Source organism: Staurois parvus, unplaced genomic scaffold (genome assembly GCF_062004578.1).
Source record: "Staurois parvus isolate SC_StPar_1 unplaced genomic scaffold, SC_StPar_1.0 ptg000207l, whole genome shotgun sequence".
Classification (NCBI taxonomy): Eukaryota; Metazoa; Chordata; class Amphibia; order Anura; family Ranidae; genus Staurois; species Staurois parvus.
Genome location: NW_028318003.1, coordinates 8,228,768 through 8,243,303, shown reverse-complemented (window position 1 = coordinate 8,243,303; position 14,536 = coordinate 8,228,768). Strand labels below are relative to the sequence as shown.

The 14,536-nt window shown below is 39.8% G+C and overlaps 1 protein-coding gene across 2 annotated transcripts in view; it reads left to right on the top strand.

The window, feature by feature from the left end:
* The window catches only part of DSCAML1 (DS cell adhesion molecule like 1), a 417,994-nt gene that overhangs the window by 332,968 nt on the left and 70,490 nt on the right, over positions 1 to 14,536 (top strand). For both annotated transcript variants that reach the window (XM_089678617.1, XM_089678616.1), the window contains exons 12-15: positions 7,072 to 7,271; positions 7,370 to 7,466; positions 7,544 to 7,672; positions 10,219 to 10,386. In XM_089678617.1, coding sequence (XP_089534743.1) covers positions 7,072 to 7,271; positions 7,370 to 7,466; positions 7,544 to 7,672; positions 10,219 to 10,386 — 594 coding nt within the window. The remainder of the gene's footprint in view (positions 1 to 7,071; positions 7,272 to 7,369; positions 7,467 to 7,543; positions 7,673 to 10,218; positions 10,387 to 14,536) is intronic.

The window sequence follows — 14,536 nt, the reverse complement described above, 5'->3', positions numbered from 1 at the left end:
GTCTCCGTATTTTGGTCTCAGCTGTTTTTTTTTAATTGATAAACAGGAAAATCCATTGGGATGTACTGTATTTTAATGGATTGATGGTTTTCTCTTCGCTATTTAGAATATAGAGTTGGATAAGACAGTATTAAATGTCTATATTAAGAAGTTATATCTGTGAGTACCGATCAGATAGAGACTGGTACTATAGGTGTTTCCTGTGGAAGTATTTTTTAATCTCCCTTTTATAAAAGTTGGAGAGCTTGAACAAATAAGATAAATACATTTACAGAGGTAGGTTAGGCCTGTAGAAGCCAGAAAGACAAATGATGAAAAGATACATTGTAGTAGTAAAACACAAGGAGGAGGAGGAAGGGAGAATGGGGGGCAGGGGGACTGAGTAATAATCCTCACTCTGTTTTGTGATGTCCTGGTCAATGGAATGGTGTAACTAAGCTCAACCCAGAGTATGATTAGGATTACTATATGGTGTATAAAATAGTGTGAGTTTACAAATTGAATTTTATTTTTTTTAATGGTTGTTTGTATTTGGTTAGAGGTCCATGTTAGCATGTTAAAGTGAACCTCTGCTGTGTTATATATGACAAAGCAACAGGTTCAGTTTAACCACTTGCCCTCCAGAGGATTTACCCCCCTTCCTGACTAGGCCACCTTTTGAGGTACGGCGCTGCGCTATTTTAACTGACAATTGCGTGGTCGTGCAATTGAAATTTATGTCTTTTTTTTCCCACAAATAGAGTTTTCTTTTGGTGGTATTTGTTTGCCTGTGTGTTTATTTTTTGCGCTATAAACAAAAAAAAACCCGACAATTTTGAGAAAAACACAATATTTTTGACTTTTTGCTATTAAACATGTCCAGTAAAAAATTAAAAAAATCAAATTTGTCAAAAATATAGGCCAAAATGTATTCTACTACATATCTTTGCTAAACAAAATCCCAATATTTCTAAATTAATTGGTTTATGTGAAAGTTATAGTGTCTACATATTGCAATATATATACTGGAATCTTTTTTTTTTTTTTTATACTAGTAATGGCGGCAATCAGCACCTTATAGCGGGACTGCGGCGGGCATTCTGACAATGGGGGGGAACTGACTAAGTGCCACTAACTACCCAATGACACTACTATAATACAGTGATCAGTGCTAATAAAAAGCACTGACACTCTACTAATGACACTGGACCGGAAGGGGTTAACATTTGGGGCGATTAAAGGGTTAACTGTGTGCGGTGTGTGTTTTACTGTGTGCTGTGTGTGTGCTTTACTAGGGAGGCATGCTGTTTTGTATTGCTCTGTTATGCAGAGCAATACAAAACAGCATGCTGCTGTTAAAGTATAACTAAGGGCCAAACATTTTTCCTTAGTTTTGGTTAGAATGTACAGGGATTAGAGATTTTATTGCTGTTTGTGTCCCTGTTATGGACATTTGCCCTCTCTACTTTTTACCACTGAGAGTGAAAATTTAAGAAAATTTCCAATTTTGGGTTGATACTAGAAAAGGAATAGAGAGAAAAAACTTCCAATGGGGACACTAATTCTGGTGATCTTGGTGACAACCAGGAATTCCCTCACTTTGAAGAGATTTCCTTCCACTTCCTTTTTTGACCATGAGACAGAAAGTGAAGGTAAATCTCCCCAATGAAACACAGATGGCAAAAAGCAATCTGACAGGGGTTAGAACCTTCCCTTAATGCTATCCAAAATGAAAAAAAGTTTTGCCTTTAGTTCTACTTTAATGCTCCCCAATAGCAAATACTCACATTTCCTTGGCTATCCCACCTTTCTGCTAAGCTGCCAGGAGCAAGAAAATTTAAAGTGGTTCTAAAGGTTGATGGTATTTTACCTTCATGCATTCTATGTATATAGGTAAAACACCTTCTGTGTGCTGCTCCCCCCACAGCCCCCCCTATTACTCACCTGAGCCCCCTATCAATCCAGCCATGTACATGGTGGCCTCAGTTGTCCCAGGTCTCTCTCTCCTTATTGGCTGACACACAGCAGTGGGAGCCATTGGCTTTCACTGCTGTCAATCACAGCAAATGAGCCAATGAAAAGAGAGCTGGGGGTGGGAATTATGGACGGATAGAGCAGGGCTAGAGAGTGAGCACGCACTAGTGCCCCCAATAGCAAGAGGCTTGCTATTGGGAGCACTGGTCAAGGGGGATGAGCCAGAAGTACGGCAGGGAACCCAAGAAGAAGAGGATCAGGGCTTCTCTGTGCAAAACCATTGCACAGAGTAGGTAAGTATGACATGTTTGTCATTTAAAACAAAAACCTTTATTATCACTTTAAGCATGTTGTAGGCCTTGAGTTGCTCCAATGGGAACTTACACAGAGATGATAACTCATCTGCCCTCATGTGACAACACTGAGCCAAGCACCAGCATGGTTCCATGAAGTGAATCAGATACTCCTCCTCCATATCCAGCAGCCCAGTATTTTCTTTGTTCCCAGTGGCTGAATAGAGTGGGGAGAGAGTGAAGCAAAGGTAAGCTCAAGTAGCTTGGGAATGGGACATTAAAGCAAACCTACTGCATTACCCTGGGCTAGGGCAAAGCCCAGTTTTACTTTAAAGTGATTTTATTGCTGTATAAAAGTTACCAAGCCAAACCATATCAGTAAAAGGAGACTGCAAAAGCTCATCTTTCCTGCTGCCTGTGCCGCTGGACACTACAATCTTTAGAAATGTTCTGCTAAAGCCTACAGGAAAACTGACATTTCTGGGAGTGTCAATCTTCTCAGTCCCCTGCAGCAGTTCTATATCATGTAATGCATCAAGGACAGCAGGGGGAACTAGTGAGAGATGCCAGGGACCCATGAAACTGACACTTCCAGAAGTGTCAGTTTCCCTGCAGGCTTCACATGAAGATTTCTCAGAACTGGCGCAGTGCTTAGCAGCAGGAAATGTAACTATATAAAATGTTCTTTTTCAAGGTATGGCTTTGCTTTAGTAAGTCTTGAGTAGTGACAGGGTTGCTTTGAGCTGCTATATAAATGTTATGGGATCTAAAAGTAGGTACCTATTAATGTCAAAAATGTTTTAAAATATAAGCATTTCAAATATATTATATAACATCTACAAATAAACACTGACCATTGGCAATATTCAAGCAATGTTATAAAATATTTCTCAGATGATCAGTCTTTTCATTCCTGCAGGCAATAATACAGTATATAAATAAACATGACAGCAAACAGCATTGCACACAAACCACATGACACTAAAACTACCAGGGATTGCTTTGAAGGGAAAAAAAACTGAATTGTTTAATATATATTAGTAACAATCAGCCAATGAGTCATGCAAGTGTAAACTCATAAGCATATATGCAAATTTTGAAAATTAGTATTTTTGACTAGACTGCGAAAAGTAATTAAATCATGCCCACACATAGTTTCATTTTTCACACTGCAGTATTAAATGTCTCAAATACAGTGTTTCACTCTTATTTGGTGTATATAATTCCTTCAGGGGGGAGAAGTAAGAGCATATGTTTATGAAGGAATGGAAGCTGATGGTCAGAAGATGGGGGCATGGGAGCTGATAGTCAAAAGAGAAGAAATAAGTGAAGTTCATTGTGAGGTTTTATATATTCAGAACCTTAACCTTGTTATTTTCCCTTCACTGAAGCTGATCTCCCCCAATGGATATATGGGATATTTTTACCATATGTAGACTTCAAAGCATTCTGAGCTCTCTGTTAATAGAATCAGTGCAAATATTCTCATCATACTAATTTCTGTCAAACTTGAACATATCGTAATCTCTATGTAATGTTGAAAGGGGGAAAAGTTCTTCTAAATTAAAAAGTGAACATTACAAGCTTTACTATTCCACTATGTTACATATACTGTAAATGTAATGTATCCCTAATGCAATATCCTTTTAGTCAGAAGGCTTTGTTGATTGTGTTGAGGTAAATATCAGGTCAGTGCAAATTATATAAAAGTTGCATAGAGAAAAATTAAAGGTAATTAATTTTTGGTAATTTTTATATATTTTAGCTTAATTGAAACTTAGCAAATACAAACATAGGTATCCAAATATTCTACCAAATAAAAGCACTCTATTCATAAAAAAATGTAATATGTTAAACTAGAGAATAAAATTACAAGTTATAAAGTACAATACCAAAACATCTCAGAAACAAAAAATATTGCTTTCAGACTCAAGGGTGGGATCAGGGAAAAAGGCTCTGGGACTTTAGTGGTTAAATGGTGATTTTGGCCTTCCTAAAATGACATGTTTTTGCCTTTCCAGCACATACTTTCATTGCTTTGCATAAGATTTCATAGCTCAAACCAGTCATTCTCAGGTTTCTTAGATACCGTTTGTACTAATGTACCTCTTTATTTTGGAAGCAACCCCTGTTTTATTTCTATATATGTCAAGTATGTGCATTTATTCTTTTTACAATCTATAGGAATAATAGCAATTTTTGCTATTAAAAATATAAAAATTAACCCTTACAGTTTGTTTTCTATAATTTTTAGTATTCTGTAAACTTTATTGTCTGTGTCACTGTACAACTTCTATGTCCACTTATACCACAACCATTGAAAAAGCCCGCCTCCCAAATGAGAAAGAGGGACATGTTTTAGTATGGTCCTGCATCTAGGGCTTCTATTTCCCTATATTTTTTTTTATTATTTATTATTTATTTCAGGTACGTATATAGCACCATCAAATTACGCAGCGCTTTACATATATATATATTGTACATTCACATCAGTCCCTAACCCTCAAGGAGTGTACAATCTAAGGTCCCTAACTTACATTCATACATACACATACTAGGGCCAATTTAGACAGGAGCCAATTAACCTACCAGCATGTCTTTGTGTGTGTGGGAGGAAACCCACTTATTTGTTAGGTGGTGATTGTCTGGACTACAGTATATTGTTAAGGCTTGGTACAACAAATGTATTCATCTGCATGTATCTTCCATAGCCTCAGAGGATTGTTGTGGCATCAGATGCTTGGCATCTGAGCACTGCAATCCCAACAATAGGTTCCTCAGCTGCTGCTATTACTGGGACCAGCATTTTTTGGGCAACAACAGAAACAGTAAAGTGATGTAGCTCTCCCATATGAGGTATGCATGTCTAGCCTATGAAAGAAGATGCTTTTCTGTGCGAGGAAAGAGAAGAGGTAATAGGGGTTCGTTATACGTAGGAATATTGGCTGGAAAATTAGAGTTGGTATGGAAGTGTATGCAAGAAAAGTCCCCATGTTTTGAAATTTTAGCCATAAATAATAGTGTGAAAGTCAGGGGGGGGGGGGGGGGTTTCAGCAGGAACATGGGGGAACGCAGTTCTGGCACCTCCAACACTGAATGTATGTAATCACAAGCGGTGCTGGAGGGTCTAATGATGCTGGTTGCTGGCGTATCTATTGTTGCTAGGGTTGGGTCAGTTGTTGCTGGGAGGGATCTACTGTTGAGGCGATGATCTGTTGTTGCTGGCTGCTAGAAGTTCTATTGATTCCGGCAGCTGGAAGATCTTTTGTTGCTGGGGTGGTATTTTGTTGCAGAGGTCTATTGATACCGGGGGATCTATTGTCGCTGGGAGGGCCTGTTGTGTTTTTGTGGTCTATTGTTGCTGGGTGGATCAGTTGTTGCTCGGCTGGTCAATTGCTGCTGGGGGAGAGGTCTATTGTTGCTTGAAAGATGTTTTTTAGAGCTTTTTTTTGTTATTACCAAATTCCATACAAATCACTTAGCATGTGAAATGATACCTGGTTCTGAATTATCTAAAAGGGGCAGTATTGGTAAGTGGGCAGGGGGTGGGAACAAGGGACAGAGTCAAGGAGTGATTCCGCAGGGAGGGGGAGTACCTGTACATATTCTCTGAGAGAAAAAAGTCCTGGTGAAAGGTATATGAGATCAGAGTAAGAATGGAGTCCAGTCTGAAGATTGGCTGTGTGTAAAAGTGAATTGCAAGACTGCATTTGTGTGAGTTTAACGTAAGCTATAAAGTGATCCTAAATTCTGATTGTAGTTCCACTTCAGAGGCATAAACAAGGTTCTTAGGTCCATTAAAATGGGCATAGGTGTACCTGTCACCTGAAATAAAGATACCATCAGGCACTCTGCTTCCAAGTCAAGCGACCTAACACTGCAGTAGCATTACCCTGGGGTGCTGATGTCAGCAAATTTCGGTCAAATGGAAATACGACTTTTCCGACATTGGTGCCCACAGTTCTGAGTAATTGCAGGTAATATCACAGGATGCTAGTTTTATGTCATGTAATACAGAACCAATGAACGTTGTCTATTCCTGAGTTTCTAGTCAGTTTAGAATCTGAAATACCCGTTAGGAAGTTTATACATTGATGATTGCAAAGTCAGTAAGAGAATAGTCTTCATGGATTGGGCTTTTACCCTTCATACAAATGATGTTCATGTTTTTAGTGTGCGTCCTAACTGTACTTTATTTCCTAATACCTATTTGTACTGAATATGCTCATTCCCAGCTTTAGTCTGTGTGTTGTCTTCCTTCTTTGCCTCTCCTCTCTCCATTCTTTTCTTCATCTTCTTTTTTGCTCCCCCTCCTCTCTTCCCCCCACCCTTCTCTTTCAATCCTTCACCCTCTCTTTTTCAGCTGTACTACAAATTGAAATGATGTGGAGCGTGTCTCTCTGCCACTTTGCTTGAGACGGCTTTACAAGCGCAGCGAAAGCTGCCTGCGGCCTCCGTCTGCTTCTGCAGTGCGACCTGAGCCTGTAATATTGCGGAAGGGAGGGGGGCAGTGCCCCCAGGTGGAGAGAGCCCAGAATGCTTACATTACAAGCCTATGCACATCTGATGTGCAGAGTACTTATTGCTTTTACTGTGCAGAACAGTATGCATAGAAATTCAGATGAGGCGGAATCTCTATTGTCAACAGCATGTGTAGAATTAGGCAGCATTCTATGCAGAACACTATGGGATCTGCAGTGTATTGTTCATGATTTTGGCAGGTTGTGTGCAGAATACGAAATATTCAGAAATCAGTTTGTTTCTGTTTTTCATTCTACATGCTCATTCAGTTTTTGTTTTTTTTTTTTTACTTTTTAATCTCCAGTTCCTGCAACTATCACCTCTCACCCCAACACAACGATTGCAATCAAAGGTCAACACAAAGGCCTGAACTGTACAGCGCGGGGAGAGCGTCCCATTATTATCCGCTGGGAAAAGGGAGACACAGTAATAGATCCAGACAGGAATCAGCGCTACATGATTGCCACAAAAGACAGCGGAGATGAGGTTATCTCAACCCTGACGGTGAGAGTCATGTTATAGGAAAATCAAGAATGGCTGCAAATTCTGGAAATGCAGAACAGAGGAGAATTGTCTTACAACTCTTTCTTTGTTTTTCTTAGCTCAAGCCAGCTGAACGGGAAGACTCTGTTTTCTTTTCTTGCCATGCTATCAATTCTTATGGAGAAGATAGGGGTCTCATCCAACTCACTATACAAGGTACAAATGGGGACTGAGCTACCCATTTGCTGTTTAGGTGGAGTGCTTACTAACATTCAGTGTTTTCATCCTGACAGAGCCGCCAGACCCACCTGAACTGGAAGTCCTTGACGTGAGCCCTCGCAGTATGACTCTGCGATGGTCGCTAAGATTTGATGGAAACAGCATTATAACCGTCTATGACATTGAGTACAAAAACAAGTCAGGTAAATGATGTGTGTGTGTTGGACCAGGATGAGTTAACCATTTTACGGTCACAACAGGACCAATCAGATTTCCCAAACCCAGATTTCCTTGTATAACAGGCCTATAAAAAATCTAGAATTGAAGCTGAGTGATCATTTGTGATCCATGTATAGATACACTTATCCTCTCTGTTCACTTTGTACACTCGCTCTTTGTTCACATGCCTAAAAAATGATGTGTGTCATTAAAATAATCTCTGGATGTTGTACTTTATCTGTCTTTCTTTGCCGCCTCATTTGTAATGATTCTTATCGCAGACAGGTCAAATTTTCTCATTTCTACCTGGCTATCAGTCAATCTTTATCTGAAGTAGAATAGTAGGGAGAGTTTAGCTGACTGCTTCTCCGACATTCAGGAAAAACTTAGAATTTTTATCAATGAATACAAGGCTTTCCCTTATTGTTCAAGGTGGAAATCGTGACATCATTTCTCACCTCTCCACCTCAGCCAATCAGAGGAAGCCTTGTATTCACTGATAGAAAGATAAGTCGTCTCCTTAATAGTGGAGAAGCGCTCGGCCCAACTCTCTGTAATTCCAACAGTAGACAGAAAGCTGCCGGCACTGCTGCCGGACACAGCGCTGTTTACCGTATGTAGCTAACTGCAGCAGTCGCATCATTCTGCAATGGAAGTAGTTGCTTTGAATCAGTTTTGCCCAAAAAAACTGTTTAAAGTGAAATTAAACCTGGAATTTGACTTTAAACCTCCTCTTATTGCAGAGGGGAACTTTGATACAGGTTAACCGCTTGTCGCCCACCCACAGTACATTTATTGCGGGTGGGCTGCAGCTACAGGCTAGGTGACATACCCGTACATCCCTACCTGTTTCTAGGTTTGGATTGGACACAGCAGTTTGTCAGCAGGTTTCAGTCACAACACAGAGTTCTGTGTTTACCAACACACAGAACTCTGTACACAGAACAGCAATCTGGCTGTTTCTTCTCCCTTAATCAACTCTGAGTTCAGGGAGAAAAAGCAGCCAGATCTGGGAGTAAACGCAGCACACACTACACGCATTACACTTGTTAGGCACACAGTTAACCCCTTAATTGCCCTTAATGTTAACCCCTCCCGAGCCAGTGTCATTAGTATAGTGTACAGTATTATCACTGATCACTGTATTAGTATCACTAGTGAAATCAGTGTCTGTCAGTTAGTGTCCCTCCTAGCCAGTTTCTGTTATCTCCAGATTGCCCGCCACACTATTACAGTTGCTGATCAGTATAGCTGTGTATATTCCAGTATATAAACCATAGTTTGTAGATTCTATAAGTTTCACACAAACCAATTAATATACATTTATTGGGATTTTTTTTACCAAAGACATGTAGCAGAATACATTTTGGCCTAACTTTATGAAGAAATGTGATTTTACTTAATATGTTTTATAACAGAAAGTAGAAAATAATGGGGAGTTTTTTTCAACATTGTTTTGTTTATATAATAAAAAATAAAAAACCCAGTGGTGACTGAATACCACCAAAAGAAAGCTCTATTTGTGAGAAAAACATTATATAAATTTAATTTGGGTACCATGTTGCATGACTGAGTAATTGCCAGTTAAAGTAGCACAGTGCTGAATAGCAAAAAAATACCCTGGTCAAGAAGGGGGTAAAGCCTTCCGGAGGTTAAGTGGTTAAACGTCAGATAAACATAGCAGGAAAGAAAAGAGAACATTTGGTCTTTTGGCTAAACACAACCAAGTGGTCTTTTCATGGTAGAGACAGTTTTCTGTGAGTTAAAGAAATTAGACCATGCAAAATTGTGCTATTATGCACAGTGATTTGTGGGCATCATTAAAGGTGGGTGTTTCTAAAGTACATGATTTAGTTTGAGACACCCTTTCATATCGCCCAGCATCAGCTACCATTTTTTATCACATTCAGTCCCATGACATCTTAGGACCGCAAAGGAAATGAGTACTGGAAGACTTCCTATTGTCAGACATTGGGCATGTATGTCTAAACGGGGAGCAGATAACTATACAAATGACCACCATGTGTGACTGGCTAGCTCCTGCACTTATTGGTGTTTGAATGGTGAAACTCAAGCCTACCAGTCCAACATGTCTTACTATTTCTAACTTAGGCAGAAAATAACCACCCATCCTGCCCTCCCACCATGTTTCCCATGCATGACATATGGTTTTTCAGCTGGTTTCCCATTTATATGATGGCTACAAGTATATTGCAGTCCATTTTAAACTTCATGTTTTTCTTTCTGACACATTTCATAGTCTTTATACAGCATCTTCTTAATGCAAGCATTTTCTTAATGCTTTTCAGTTTAACGTTTGCTCTTTGTTCAGATTGTGTCTTTCCAGTTAATGAGCACATATTCTGTAGGTTTCACAACTAATAGGAACAGGATAATTGTATTGCTATGAGGCTTTTTAAATGTCATTACATTTTAGATTCAGATTTTGTGTTTTCTTTCCTGTACTATTGTATCTCTTGCTTTGTGCTCTTGAAACAATTGAGTTTCATCATTCTTTTCTTTGACCTAGATACCTGGGAATTTAAGCAATCCACCCGTAACATTTCACCTAGCATCAACCAGGCCAAAATTGTTGATCTCCACCCAGCATCAGTGTACAGCATCCGAATGTATTCCTTCAACAACATTGGCCGCAGTGAACCCAGCAAAGAACTCACTATTAGTACTGAGGAGGCAGGTGAGTATTTAGTAAAAATAGGTACACTATGCTCTGCATTCTATACCTAAGTGTAACAGTGGGGTCTTTTGCTTTTCAATGTCATTTCTTTCTCTGGTATATATGCCCAGAGGGATGTTGTTTCTGATCTCTCATGTTACACTGATGCACTAAACATACCTGACAGCTAACAACTCTGATTATCAAGTCCCAACTCAGGAAGATTCCCGCTGGTATATTATACTGTAGAAGGAAGTAAATCATTGAACATAAAGGTGAAAACCACTGTTATTAAAGCTGAAGTTTAATCTGCTTATTTTTTGCCATATCTAATTTCTCCTTTCACCCCTTGACAACATGTAATTTATTTTAAATTCAGTTTTCACTACATGCCTTATTTTATATCCAGTGACCCCATCCCTGGATCTCTGTGCTCCTCTATGCAATGGACCTCACAAGGTGCTGTACATAGATTTCTGAAGTACCCTGCCTCAGTACTCCTCTCAAAAGCCCTCAGCCCTGATACAAGCAGTGGACTGGCTCTCAGGGGGAGTTGTGCAAATATAAAAATGTCAGTCTGGAGGAGTGGGTGTTCCTGGGCAGGCTGCATTTGCATGTAGTCTCCCCTAGGTAATGTCCACATGTGATGCAAACCCTCAGTGATTGAAAGAACTGAAAACCAATGTATGAAAGGGACAAGCCAGGGACAGTCAGCTTGGGGAGGAAAGGGATAGATGGTGCTGGATGTCCTCCAACCAAGAAATGCTCTGCCTGGCTTGTAGCAGCTTCTAATGCAAACTGGCTGAAGGGCACAGTGTGTAAAATTAGAGTAAGCAATTTCAGTACAGGAGATGACTCTATGCAACTGTACAAGGCAAGGCTAGAGTTCAGCTTTAAAGACATTTAAGGACAGTTGGAATATCTTCAATTAACAAACTCTGTGCGACATTACCCATTCAAATGGCAACATTTGTCACGGTCATGTATCTAAAATATGAAGTGCCAGTGTACATTTAGGAATGAGGTCAATTAGAGGGCTATCCAAATATTTTCTAGTTTTAGATGGTCTCAACTTGCCTGCAGTGTTGTGTTTAGAGGGACCTCTGATGGTGTTACTTCTTGAATCCTTAAAAATGTTTGTCCCGGGGGGGGCACAGTTATCTCCTGTATGCATACTTGCATTTTAAACTGAGCCTGAATGCTAAGATTCTGTTCCTGGCTTGCTTATCATAGATACCTTTGTCTAGATGCTGTGGTGTTCTTCCAGTTCCCCACAAGCTATGCTCCTTTACCTAGCTGGCAGCCAGTGATAAGGATGTAGCGGGGCATAATTAGAATACTGCTGAGCTCCTTGTCCAGCACCAACCAGTCCCCAAATGGGTGACAGCACATAAACCTTTTATGTTTCTCATGAAAGTCAGCCCTTTAGCTATGGCCACCAGTTGTGACACAGATGTCCTCCAGTGCCAAGCACTTCCTGGTGAAGTTCTCTTGTGGTAGGAAAGAAGGAAGGAAGGAATGTATGTTAAAATAACAAACCAGCTGTGGTAACAGATATGTTAATAATCAGAGCAAAAAACAGGCAAAAGCTACCCAAATGCCATGATAGCAGGTGGTATTGCTAGCTCCTCCATTGCTGTTCCACACAGGAAAACTGAATGCTTTCCAGAACCAGGATTGTACTGCAGTGAAAAAATTTTAAAATATGTTAACAGCAGAGATAATCAAATCAGTAGAATCAAATAGTCATTTTTTATAAATTCCCATAAATATTTTTATTAGATCTTTCTGATGTAGGAAGAATTACAAAGTTTAGGAAATTTGCAAATTTCTTAATTCTCCCAGTTTTCAAGTTCATAATGTAATCACTAATACACAGTATTTTTTCAATCCGCAGTGCACATACAGTGCTTTGAAAAAGTATTCATACCCATTGAAATTTTCCACATATTGTGATGCTACAACCAAAAACGTAAATGTATTTATTGGGATTTTATGTGATAGACCAACACAAAGTAGCATATAATTGTAAAGTAGAAGGAAAATGATAAATGGTTTTCAACATTTTTTACAAATAAATATATGAAAAGTGTGGCATGCATTTGTTCTTAGCCCCTTTTACTCTGATACCCCTAACTAAAATCTAGTGGAACCAATTGCCTTCAGAAGTCACTTAATTAGTCAGTTGAGTCCACCTGTGTGTAATTTATTCTCAGTATAAATACAGCTGCTCTGTGAAGCCCTCAGAGGTTTGTTAGAGAACATTAGGGAACAAACAGCATCATGAAGGCCAACGAACACACCAGACAGGTCAGGAATAAAATTGTGGAGAAGCCTAAAGCAGGGTTAGGTCATAAATAAAAAAAAAACTCAAGCTTTTAACATCTCATGGAGCACTGTTCATTCCATCATCTGAAAATGGAGTGTGGCACAACTGCAAACCTACCAAGAAATGGGCATCCACCTAAACTGACAGACCAGACAAGGAGAGCATTAATCAGAGAAGCAGCCAAGAGGCCCATGGTAACTCTGGAGGAGCTGCAGAGATCCACAGCTCAGGTGAGAGAATCTGTCAACATGACAACTATTAGTCATGCACTCCACAAATCTGGCCTTTATTGAAGAGTGGCAAGAAGAAAGCCATTGTTGAAGAAAGCCGTAAGTCCCTTTTTCAGTTTGTGAGAAACCATGTGGGGGACACAGCAAACATGTGGAAGAAGGTGCTCTGGTCAGATGACACCAAATCTGAACTTCTTGGCCTAAAAGCAAAACACTATGTGTGGAGGGAAACTAACACTGCACATCACCCTGAACACACCATCCCTACAGTGAAAGATGGTGGTGGCAGGATCATGTTGTGGGGATGCTTTTCTTCAGCAGGGACAGGCAAGCTGGTCAGAGTTGACGGGAAGATGAATGGAGCCAAATACAGGGCACTCTTAGAAGAAAACCTGTTAGAGTCTGCAAAAGACTTGAGACTGGGGTGGAGGTTCACCTTCCAGCAGAACAACTACCCTAAACACACAGCCACAGGTACAACGGAATGGGAATGGTTTAGATCAAAGCATATTCATGTTATAGAATGGCTACTCAAAATCCAGACCTAAATCCAATTGAGAATCTGTGGCAAGACTTGAAAATTGCTGTTCACAGGTACTCTCCATCCAATCTGACAGAGCTTGAGCTATTTTGCAAAGAAGAATGGGCACACATTTCACTCTCTAGATGTGAAAAGTTGGTAGATACATCCCCAAGAAGATTTGCAGCTGTTTTTTCAGTGAAAGGTAGTTCTACAAAATAGTGACTCAGGGGGGCTGAATACAAATGCACGCCACACTTTTCAGATATTTATTTGTAAAAAAATTTGAAAACCATTTATCAGTTTCCTTCCACTTCACAATTATGTGCCACTTTGTGTTGGTCTATCACATAAAATCCCAATAAAATAAATTTACGTTTTTGGTTGTAACATGACAAAATGTGGAAAATTTCAATGGGTATGAATACTTTTTCAGGGCACTGTACTGTATAAGATGGTAATTGTAGACCCTACAACACAGGAATTGAAAGGTGAATCCCTGATCAAAGTGAATATACCCTGCAGTGATTAGTCCAGCTTGATACTGCTCAAAAAAAATAAAAGACACTTTAAAAGCACATCAGATCTCAATGGGGAAAAATATCATGCTAGATATCTATACTGATATGGACTGGGTAATGTGTTAGGAACATAAGGGTGCCCCATTGTTTTATGGAAGCAAAAATTATCAACCCACAGAGGACTGAATTCAAAGAAAAAAAAAAAAAATGATGCGGCAGGCTAGTTGATTTTGCTGAAATTTCATTGCAGCAACTCAAAATGGTACTCAGTAGTTTGTATGGCCCCCACATGGTTGTATGCATGCCTGACAATGTCAGGGAATTCTCCCAATGAGACAACGGATGGTGTCCTGGGGTATTTCCTCCCAGATCTGAACCAGGGCATCACTGAGCTCCTGGACAGTCTGAGGTGCAACCTGGCAGCATCGGATGGACTGAAACATGATATCCTAGAGGTGTTCTATCGGATCAGACGCGCGTGGGGGATATTCATGGTATCAATTCTTTCATCCTCTAGGAACTGCCTGCATATGGTCGGGTATTGTCATGCACCAGGAGGAACCCAGGACCC